At 56.7% G+C, this 11289-nt stretch overlaps 1 protein-coding gene and 1 pseudogene across 1 annotated transcript; both read left to right on the top strand.

The window, feature by feature from the left end:
* The first annotated feature begins 805 nt into the window (after positions 1–805).
* On the top strand, positions 806–6391 carry SFRP5 (secreted frizzled related protein 5). Its single transcript, XM_049645530.1, has 3 exons — positions 806–1325; positions 3451–3528; positions 5247–6391. The coding sequence occupies exons 1-3, from the start codon at positions 806–808 to the stop codon at positions 5591–5593; spliced, it is 945 nt and encodes a 314-aa protein (XP_049501487.1). The 3' UTR covers positions 5594–6391.
* A 2440-nt stretch (positions 6392–8831) lies between these two features.
* LOC125933588 (uncharacterized) lies at positions 8832–8942 on the top strand (annotated as a pseudogene).
* The last annotated feature ends 2347 nt before the right edge of the window (positions 8943–11289 follow it).

The following is an 11289-nucleotide window of genomic DNA, read 5'->3' as shown; positions in this document are numbered from 1 at the left end:
ATAGTAGGTGATAAAGCCGTGAAGTACTGCGCCGTGTCTACGGCCCTGGGAGCTCCATGAATGGCAGTTATGATTACCTGCGCCCCCACTAGGCTACGATGTCCCTGGAGGTGGGAAGTCCTGGGTCAGATCCATCTCTGATTCCCCGGCAGCCAGCACAGTGCCGGGCACCAGGGGGAGTTCAGACAAATGCTCGAGATCGGACGGGTGAAGAACTGCCCTCCTGGAGCAGGAGGGTGTGGGCAGCCAGGAGCCTCCCGCCAGGAGAAAGGAGAACCGAGGTGTCAGGGAAGAGAAAACAGAGCGGAGGGGGAAAGGCCGAGACGGACAGATAAGCAAGTGAAGTGAGTGAGAAAAGGAACAGGAGAGGCTGTGGCGGAGGGAGATAAGGAGGAAGGATGGAGAACTCGACCTGCGACGTAATGCCCAGGGAGGCGAGGGACGTGAGGACGCCCCGGGAGCGGCGCGAGGCCGGCCCCGCGCTGAGGCCGGGGAGCCGGTGCGCGAGAGAGGGGCGCGCGAGCCGGCGCGGGGCGGGACGCGCGGGAGCCGGCGGGAGGGGCCGAGGGGGCTCCACCTCGACTCCCCGCCGGGGCCGGGGGGCCGGGCGGCCGGAGATTGGCTGGGGCGCGCGGCGAGGCCGGGCCCGGAGCCCCGAGGTGGGAGGCGCCAGGGTCACTCTGTGCGCCCGGGAGCCGAGCACTCGGGCCACCTCGGCGGCGGCTGCAGGGGAGCGGCGGGGCGGCGGGCGCGCGCCGGGGCAGCTGGGGGCGCCGCGCACCGAGAGGCCGGGGTGTGCGCAGCCATGCGGGCGGCGGCGGGGGGCGCGCGGGCGGCCGCGCTGGCGCTGCTGCTGGGGGCGCTTCACGGGGCGCCGGCGCGCGGCGAGGAGTACTACTACGGCTGGCAGGCCGAGCCGCTGCACGGGCGCTCGTACTCCAAGCCGCCGCAGTGCCTCGACATCCCCGCCGACCTGCCGCTCTGCCACACCGTGGGCTACAAGCGCATGCGGCTGCCCAACCTGCTGGAGCACGAGAGCCTGGCCGAGGTGAAGCAGCAGGCGAGCAGCTGGCTGCCGCTGCTGGCCAAGCGCTGCCACTCGGACACGCAGGTCTTCCTCTGCTCGCTCTTCGCGCCCGTCTGCCTCGACCGGCCCATCTACCCGTGCCGCTCGCTGTGCGAGGCCGTGCGCGCCGGCTGCGCGCCGCTCATGGAGGCCTACGGCTTCCCCTGGCCCGAGATGCTGCACTGCCACAAGTTCCCCCTGGACAACGACCTCTGCATCGCTGTGCAGTTCGGACACCTGCCTGCCACCGCGCCTCCAGGTAGCGCCGCCGCCGCCCTCGCCCCCGCGCGCTCCGACAGCCCCGGGCGCCCGCGAGCCCGCGAGCTGGGCCCTTAGCCTCCCGGAGATGGCACCCCACCACACACACACACACACACACACACACACACACACACACACACCGCCTTCGCTCAGCCCTGCGTACCCCGGGAACTGTCCCCCACAGCCTTCCAGCCTTCCCACCTCCCACACACTGCCAGACTAGTGCCTTCCCAGGCTCTGGACAAATCTCGCGGGTTCTCCCCATTCCAACTCCGTTCCTGAAGACGCCCCTGGGGTCCCTGGCAGCGCGCACCTTCCTAAACCTCTGGAATCCCTGGGTAGCCCCAATGCTGTCCCCCCATCCTGGGGCATCCCCATAAATGCCTTGTGGCCTAAGCCCAAGAATGCCCAGGGTCGCTAAACAATGCCCAAGCCGGTTCACCTCCTCCACAGCTCTGGACCCCAGGGCACCAAAACAAGCATCACTCCCATCCCGTGTTGGGACCTCGGGAAGGGAGAAGGGCGGAGGGAAGGGGTTTAGTGAAGACTGGGGTAAGCACGCTCCTGGGCTATGGTTTCCACCCCCCAACACTCACACCCCCCATTTTCTGCACCTGGGAACCCCAAATTCTCCCACTCTCTTCCCCAATCCCCCAGGTTGGGAGGCCTTGGGGTAAAAGCTCAATGCAGGAAGAAAGAGCAGATTGCCAGCATCTGCCACTAACAAGGAGCCCTTGGGAGAGCTGCTGAGCTTGGAGCTTCGGTTTTCCCATAAGTAATATAGGAAGCCAGCTCAGGTTCCAGAAACCCGTGAGATCCTACGTGCCACCTCCCAACCGCCCCCAGTCCCATTACCCCTAATCTCTCCCTGGCCTCAGCCTCCCTTCCCTGTGTGCCCCATGGCCCGCCCCAAACGCCAAACTCCTTCCAAGCAGAGTGAGCCTGGGCTGGGCACCAGACCGGGGAATAAACAGCTGCATGAGCAGGAGAGCTGTGTCTGGGCAGTTTGTCAGGAGTCTAAGGAGCCCCTGATGCTGCAACTTCCCCAGGAGGCAGCACTGTTTTCCCCTTTTCTTGTCTGACCACCCTACCCACCCCCTCAGGGCTCGCCTCACCCACACAGCCCTTGGTCCTGCACCCCCACGTCCCCTCCTGAGAGTCAGGTAGGGGTCCTGAGACTGGGTGTGGAGAGTGTGGAGAGAAGGGAAATACCCTGTGCTGGGGTCAGGAAGCAGGGGAGAGACAGCCAGCTCAAGCAGAGACAGTGCAGTCCCTAACAGGGATCCTGGCATGATTCCTTTTTCTGGTTTCCTTGGAACCCCAATATTAACAGCCTGTAAGGCAGGGAAATCCCAGGCTCGGAACCCCACCTGGCCCCGCCCGCACAGTCCTGCCCTCTTTGAAGCCCACCTTCCCCTGTGATGGGGCACCTACCTGGAGGCAGAGACATGGGACAGAGGTCAGGTGCTGTGTGGTGGCCTGAGAACCAGAGGCAGCCCAAAGCGTGTGTGTGGCCAATAAAACAAAATATTTCATATAAAAATGAAGAGTTGTGGCTTCCCTGGAAAAATCAGAAGTTCTGGCCACGCTAAACCACCCACCTTAGAGGGTGGTCCCCTCAGTTTACCACAGTCCCTGTCCTGGCAGTGTCACTGTCCCCCACCTTCCTGGACCTGTGTTCCTAGAAAGCCCCTGCAGATTACCCCTACTGCAGCACTAGCCTGGGAGCCTCAAATCCTGAGTCCTACACTACTTCTCAATAGTTTTGCAGAGTGGGTAGCCACGCTGGACCTCAGTTTTCTTTTCTTGAATAGTAATACTTCATAGTCTGAGGATTAAATGAAACAAAGTTTAGAAGACAGCCCACGTCATGGTTGCAGTTGCCAGGGCCATGGAGCAGTGGTGCCCACTGGGACAGTTTTGTCCCCATGCAACCTTATCTCTTTTGAACCTCACAACCCCTCAGTGACCATCGGTACCGTCATCCCAGTTCCTGATGACAGAGTGGAGGCTTGGCAGGGGGAGGTGGCTCTTCAGTCATTAGCCTGGGCTCTAAGTGGTTTATTGAACTCTGATCCCCTCATGAGCCTCCCTCGTCTCCACCCCTGCTTCTCTCTTCACAGTGACCAAGATCTGTGCCCAGTGTGAAATGGAGCACAGTGCCGATGGCCTCATGGAACAGATGTGTTCCAGCGACTTCGGTGAGTGTGGAGCCCACATGGCCACTGCCCCAGTGCCTCTCCTTGACACACACACACACACACACACACACACACACACACACACACACACGTCCACAACCATCACAGTGAATACTAACAGTTTCTGCATCATGGATTCCTCTTAGAATCTGATCAGGGCCATGAACCCTCTCCCCAGAGAAATGCAGCTCTTTTTGCAGGTTATCTCAGGGGCTTCAGAAGCCCCTCAAGGCCATGGTCCATGGGCCCAGAAACCATCCCTGGCCAGGGCTCCTCCAGTCCTCCCTTGGCACTGGCCCACAGAGGGGCCTCCAGGGCTAGATTCCCTTTAGGAGAAGCAGGCTAAGCCCAGAGATGGATGGGGGCCCCCCGGGGGAGAGATGGGCCCCAGGGTGGAAGTACAGCACCCTCGTCCCTGGGGCACCTCGGCCTGGTACCCGATGCACCGCTGGCCAGGCGAGCTGCAGTCACTTGTCCCACGGCTTCGTCCTGGGGCCTCTCCACTCCTGGGACAGTGAGCCAAGTCTAGTCAGGCCCACACGACCCAGCATGTGGCCTTTGCCAAGTTGACTCCTGTTTTGTGTCTTAGCCTCCCTGTCTGTAAAAAAGAGATAGCAATGAAATCCTTAGTTCAGCAAGTCTTTTATGTTGTTAGTCTGTTTGTAAAGAGATTACTACTATTGCAAGGTATGTGTGTATCCGAGAGAGGGAAAGAGAGGGGGTAAGGGGAGAAAGAGAGAGATAGAAAGATTTTATAAGTTTCCTTCCCTGGGTGGACAGAATCATTCTCTGGCATCTCCCTGGCTCCTCACAGAGATGGGGGATCCAGATGCCTGTAGAAGGGGGAGACTAGCCCAAGTGACCCCCATGTTCCAGATTCCCAGCCCCCAACTGTATGAAGCTCTCTGTAGCCACCCTGAATGTCCTGATCACCCCGACCACTCAGGCCTTCAACCACCTCCCCCACGCTCACCCCTACATTCACACTCCAGACACACCACAGAAATACTCTCATACATAAAATACACAGCACCACACATCACACTCCGAACCCATTCTACAGTCACACAGATTACAGTGGTGTGTTTGCACCAGCAAGAGCTGGTTGTGCACGCTTCCCGACCTAGTGCTCTGTGATGCGGTGGGCCATGGTGGGGGGATTTACCCCATGGGAACCAGCACATGCTACAGAGCGGGCCCCCTCCCTAGGGCCAGCTGTCAAACATTTATCAGCCCATCATTGCTCCAAACACACACACACACACACACACACATACACACACACACACAGAGCCAGAAATCACATTTCAAAGCACCCCCAGAGATCATGAAGTCCAGCCTCCCTCTGTCACAAGGACCCCGCCCCCCACCAAACCTCCCCTTCCAGTTGGGCAGCTCCACCTGCGGTATTTCCTGGGGACCCCAACACCCTACTCCACTCCCCACCAGGAGCTGTCCACCCTGCACTTGGTTCATGGAAAGGCAGGGGCTCTGGGGTTAACCTCATTCCCCCCCACCATAGCTCAAGGCTGAAACATGATAGTGCCGGTGAAAGTCTAGCACATGATAGGAGCTTCAAAAATGTACCCATATAAGCCCACCTTCCCAAGACCCAGGCTTGGAACTTCAGGCTTGAGCACCAACTGTGGGGCCACCAGCAGCCGGAGCAAACCTGCCCATTCTCACACGGTCCCTCTGTCTACCCACCCCACACACAGTGGTTAAGATGCGCATCAAGGAGATCAAGATAGAGAATGGGGACCGGAAGCTGATTGGAGCCCAGAAAAAAAAGAAGCTGCTCAAGCCAGGCCCACTGAAGCGCAAGGACACCAAGAGGCTGGTGCTGCACATGAAGAATGGTGCCAGCTGCCCCTGTCCACAGCTGGACAGCCTGGCCGGCAGCTTCCTGGTCATGGGCCGTAAGGTGGACGGACAGCTGCTGCTGATGGCCGTCTACCGCTGGGACAAGAAGAATAAGGAGATGAAATTCGCAGTCAAGTTCATGTTCTCCTACCCCTGCTCCCTCTACTACCCCTTCTTCTATGGGGCTGCTGAACCCCACTGAAGGACGCTCCTCCCTGCCCCATCCAGCCAGCTGTGCCTTGCTCTCTGTCCCCACCCCTGGGGCATTCTCTCTCTTCCTGCCCATCTGGCCTCACCTCTATTCCCAGGCTGACCCAGCCCTGACAGAGAGCGGTTCCATGCAGAGCAGAGCTCTTACCAGCACAGGCCCTAAGGAATGGGCATGGAACCCGAGCTGTCCTTGACTGAGGGGTTCTGGAGTCCCTGGGGACTTCTCTTAGGAGCAGAGCTTTCTCATTTGAAAGCTCAGGGTTTCAGAAAGTAGGTGGTGGGAGGAGAGAGCAAGGGAAGCATGGAGGGGCTCTGAGCAGCCTCACGAGGTGGCTTCCAGAACAGACCATGCTGTCAGTTCCACTCTGTTGGTGGGGAGGCCTCGCCTCAGAAAGTCTATTAGGCTGAGCTACTTGGGGGCCAGTCCCCCACCCCCACTGCTCCCTCGTGTCATCATAGCCCCCCCAAAGGAGGGGCATTAGGGTCGTAGCACCTTCCAGCTACAGTTCCCCCACCTTCCCCATCTCTTCCCCTCTCCCTTCCAGCTAGACTGGAGAAGCCCAGCCCAGACCCCCTCCCACAGGCTGCTTTTTGGGATTCATCCCTCAGCCTCCGCATGTCCCTTTTACCCTGATGATGAGTAAATTATTGCTACGCAGCAAGGCCATAGGTACTAGATTAGTTGCAGGCAAGGTTTGGTTTTTAATTTTTTTTTAAGTTTTTAATTAAATCAAAGAAAAATAAATTGGTTTTGACTAGGTTATTTCTTTGTCAGCTGGTCCCCAGAGGTGGAGAGAGGGAGGGTCAGAAGGGACTTTTAGGAAGAGGCCCTTGTCATAACCCATGGCCTGTCCACACAGGCATACTTGGAACGCCTAAGAGCAATGCCCATGTTCTTGTAAGATCCCTTGAGAGCACCCTTCTCATCCGCATCACTAAGTGAGGGATGGAGATGGCCCTCCTTTTGTTCCTGAAGAGGGAGATGCCAAGATCCCCAGCCTTCTCCCATGGTCAAAAGGCTCTCACAATCCTGCCACATCTCCCTGACAATGTCTGCCCTCAGATCCCAAGAAGGTTGGAGCACAGGAAACTACTCTGAAGAGCCAGGGGTCTAAACATGTCTCTCCTACCCCTTCAGCACTCAGACCCCCTGCTCCCCGCCACCCCCCCCCACCCCACCCCCCCACACACACACACTGGGCACTGATCCTGAACTGTAGGGATAATCGTATAGACTTGTGCTACAGGGACCAGAGAATCTGTATCCCCTGGGAGCTGGTTAGAAATACAAGCTGGGGGGGAGGGGGGGACACCCCAGGCCTGCTGTATCAGAATCTGCATTTTGACACATAAACCTTCAAATCTAGAGAGCTTTTGCAAAACACTGGGCCCCACTCTATGCAATTAAATCTGGATCTCTGGAGGGTGCTCGGAAATCTGAATCTCTAGATGCTCTCCGGGGTGGGATGCCGCCTGTGTTGAAAACCTTGATCTAGATAAGCCAGCCGCTGAGGCAGGAGGGTGAGGGGCTGAGGTTACCTCAGGCTTGGAGCTTCTTGGTTCTGCGTGCGGGAAGGAAGTGGCTATAACAACCGAGGGGCTTCTTCAGTGACTTCAGAGCACACGCGGGCCGCTACCGTGAACTGAATGGGGCAGGGAGGGGAGAAGGCTTAAAATGGAGGCAACGGGCTCCTGCTACTCAGGGAAGGGGTGTGTGAGGAAATCCCGGGGGTTTGTCAGAAAAGCCGAGCGACGAGGCAGAGGTACCCAGGGCAGGGGGCTGGGGACACCCCAGAGCAGCTTTCCTCACCAGCGACAGTGCGTACAGCTGCCAAGTCCAGTCCAGGCTCCCCGCTCCTCCAAGACAATGGGGCGCGTCCTGTGAGGAGAACCTTGGCTTCCAGGGCTCTCAGAGAAGCAGGCTGCCACAGAGAAGTGAGGCAGGCCAAAGGGCCCACATTCTGCTGTGGGGCCAGGGGAAGCTAACAGGTGGTCTGACAGCCTGCCCATAAATCACCTCCCCGGGCAGTCAGGTGGCCTCACCACAGGTCAGGAGCAGCAGAGGCCTGCTTGTTTGTCCTCAGCTCTGAGGAAGCCGCTGCCGCCCACCCTCACCCAGAGCCCTCCAGCTCCCTGAATCTGCCCCTTGTCTCCCAAACTCCTACCCCGACCAAATATTTACGGACACTTCTATGGTCAACCAGGACCAGGGATTATTTTTCCACTGAACACACAGGACTCAAAGCAACTTCTGGCTAGAGCACAATAGCGACCTCTGTCAGGTGCTGGCAGCCAGTGAGAGGCGGCGGGCGGGAGAGGCTCCCTTAGCCCATCCTGGGAAGCCCCAGTAAAGCACTCCTCCCCCGCCCCCCACACAGGGGTCAAGCCCTGCTCTCTGCTCTGCTCCCGACATCTGCTGTGGGACCCTCCCGGCAGTCTCTCCCCTGGGACCAAGAAGAATCCTTCCAAAGACCGGGCAAAGCCCCACGCGGCCTGAGCCCACCCTTCATTTCCTTCAGTCACAACATGCTCCCTCCTGGCCGGCCTGGAGACAGACAGCTGGTGCTGCCCGGCGAGCATCTGGGCTGTGTGTCGGTGAACGGCTGCCTCTGACAGAAACCCCAAGAAACAGTGGGGCTGCTCCACACGAGAGGTCTGGAGATGGGCTGGTGGGAGGTCCATGTCCCTGGCTCATTCTGTCTTCCTGCCCTGCCAGGGGTGGCTTCTGTTCTCGTGGTTGCCTCCTCCTCCCCACTTCTCGACCACATTCCAGGCAGCAGGGCAGGGAAGGGCTTCAAGCAAAAGCAGCCCGTCAGCTGCCCCTGGCCCTTTTGATCAGGAAAACAGTAATTTCCCAAGTCCCACCTGGTAGATTTCCACTACGTAGCTCCTCGGCCAGAACGGAGTCACGTGGCCATCCCTAGTTGCAAGGGAGCAGAGGAAGTCAAGTGTTTCAGCCGGGTGCAAACTCAGAGTTCCGATAATGAACAGGAAGGATTTGGGGCAGGCTGCTAAATGCTCAGGATCAGGTGAAAAGAGGTAGGAGAGCCCAGTTCTGGGTTCCAATCCTGTGACTTAGATACCATGTGACATTGGGAACACCGTAAAATGGAGCAATAATGTCTACTTCACAGGGTGGCTGAAAAAATAGGGAAATATATGAAAAGCTCCTGGAGCCAGTGCCCAGCATTTGGAAAATGTTCATTAAATGATAATTAATATTTGTTATAATCGCTTCTCGGCCTTTTGGCTAAGATCAAGTGTAGTATCTGTTCTTATCAGTTTAATATTTGTTATTAACCAAAGGCCTTGACCTAGCTAGCACAGTGCCTACACATCATAGGTGCTCAGTACATTCCTGATTGGTTAACTAAGAAACGCTACTGGCAGAAAGGCAGGGAAAAGACAGGAACATCTTACCTACCTGGAGTTGTTACTTTCAGGAGGACAGAACCTACACTTGGGAGTTTGCTTCAGAAAATACACACCCAGGTGCGATGTAAGCCAATGGAGGGGAGAAGACATAATACTAGCAATCAAAAAATGTCAAGTCCATGCTGGGTGGCAGGCACTACCCCAGGCACTTTGGTATTATAATTTAATCCTGCCAACACCCTTTGGAAGTAGGTACTATTATTATCCCCATTTTAATGATGAGGTTCAAAGGCTGAGGTTCAAAGAAGTTAATTAACTTACTGAAGGACACACAGCTGGTACATAGTGGTGGCACTAGGATTTGACTCCCTGCTCTTAACCACTATACTACTGGGGGCGAAGCCCAGCGGGGGTGGGGTACAATGCCTCTGCTGCCCTGCCTTACAGGAAGATTTCTGGGAGCTCTGCTCAGATCCCCCTCCAGGGGCCATGACAGCGGCAGAGAAGCCTGCCTCAGGCTTTTCTCCTGACTCCTAAAGCAGCCCACCCCCAACCCCTCCTCCCCTCTCAGCCCCATCAGCATCCAGCCTCTTGAGCCCCACAAAGGAAGCTCACATCCCACAACTGTTTAGTCGGCTGTAATCCTGGCTAAAGTTCACTCCTTGGCAAATCCAACGTGGGGGGTGGTTGCTGCTGGAATGTGTGTGGCTGGGACCCAGTGTCCCAGCCCAGACAGCAGGCTCTGCTGGGGCCCTGAAGAAAGCAGGCGGCCAGGGGAATCCGGAATCCCCAGCCCCCAGCTGTGCTACAGAATGGAATGTGCTGCTCTGGGGTGTTGAAACAGACCCAACCAAGGGGGAGTGGTGCTGGCAGTTGCGGGGAGCTCCCACCACAAGGCTGCCTCTGTTCCCCTGGAGGCTGAGCCCCCTTTGCTAGGGCTAGGGATGGGCAGGCCCCTCCAGTTAGCTCAGGGGTGGCTCAGAAGATCCTGGAGCTGGTGGGGGCAAGGCAGAACAGAGGGGAGGGTGACAGCCAGGACTGTTACGTTCACCCAAAGTTTCTCTGATGAGGCATCTGCAAGCACCTGTGGCACGATCCACACCCTGGCTCCATGGCTTACTAGCTATGTGACCTTGGGCAGGTTACTTGACCTCTCCAGGCCTCCGTTTTACTCATCAGTTAAATGGAGTTCATAATCGAGCCTAGCTTCTAGGGTTGTCATGAGGTTTAAGTAACAGTCGTGTTCAGCACATTGCCTGGTACGGTGCTCTACAAACGTAGGTGTTCTCATGATCTCAGAGCCAGCTGTAGGGGAGATGCTAGAACCACGGCCTCTCAAAAGGGGTGCCTTGAAGGTTCCATGGAGATAAGGGCATGAAAATGGAACTTCGTTTGGCTTCAGCTCTGAGGGCCAGGTGATAAATGACTACAAATTCTGAAGACCCCAGAAACCAGGGCCAGTTCAAAGTCTGCCAGGGCTCACGGGAGACTGCTCCCCACCCCCACCAAACCACAAAAAGATGACAGAACCCTCAACTCAAGCCAGGCTGTGGGAGGTATCTGTCTGTCCCAGGTCTGTCCCAACGGGCACCAGAGCCAGAGTAGAACCTGGCTGCTGTCCCTCCCGATGGGTGCCTGAGAACAAATTGGGGACATCTTTTAAACCAGGCATCCAGGAGCACCTGGGTGGCTCAGTCAGTTGCGCATCCGACTTTGGCTCAGGTCACAATCTTGTGGTTCATGAGTCTGAGTCCCACATCGGGCTGTCAGCGTGGAGCCCACTATGGATCCTCTGTCCCCCCCTCTCTCTCTCTGTTCCTCCCCTGCTCACACTCTCTCAAAAATAAATAAACATTAAAAATAAATAAATAAAAATAATAATAAACCAGGCATCCAATTCTCTGATGGCCAGTCCGTCCTCCAAGCCACCTCACATTCGGTCCTCTCCATGCTGTGGACCCCCGCCAGCTGGAAGACACAGTCCAATCCTGGCAAATCCCTCCATGGCTCCATCTTCCCAGCGGTACCTGCACTTGAAAGTTGTCTATCCCTGGCTTCCCTTCTGTGAAGATCCAGACCCCGGATGGTGAAACCCACGTTTCCCAAGCCCCAGTATCCCATGTCCCAGACGCTACTCATGCTAGAGACTATTTCATCAACATTAGGCATTGTTTTCCTTTTCCCAAAATATTGACTCTGCTTTTTCAAACTACACGCTGGCCCGATTCTTTCCTGAATAATAATCTAAGATTATTCTCTGATTAAAAAAATAAAATAAAATAAAATAAAATAAAATAAAACACCACCGTTCTA

Source organism: Panthera uncia, chromosome D2 (genome assembly GCF_023721935.1).
Source record: "Panthera uncia isolate 11264 chromosome D2, Puncia_PCG_1.0, whole genome shotgun sequence".
Classification (NCBI taxonomy): Eukaryota; Metazoa; Chordata; class Mammalia; order Carnivora; family Felidae; genus Panthera; species Panthera uncia.
Note: the sequence above shows the minus strand (reverse complement) of the source record. Positions and strands in the feature narration are given on the sequence as shown.

Excerpts from the sequence above, each read along its gene's own strand:
- SFRP5 (XM_049645530.1), top strand. The coding sequence starts at position 806 with ATGCGGGCGGCGGCGGGGGGCGCGCGGGCGGCCGCGCTGGCGCTGCTG. Across the intron at positions 1,326-3,450 it reads GCCTGCCACCGCGCCTCCAG|TGACCAAGATCTGTGCCCAG; the intron begins GTAGCGCCGCCG and ends CTCTCTTCACAG. Across the intron at positions 3,529-5,246 it reads GATGTGTTCCAGCGACTTCG|TGGTTAAGATGCGCATCAAG; the intron begins GTGAGTGTGGAG and ends CCCCACACACAG.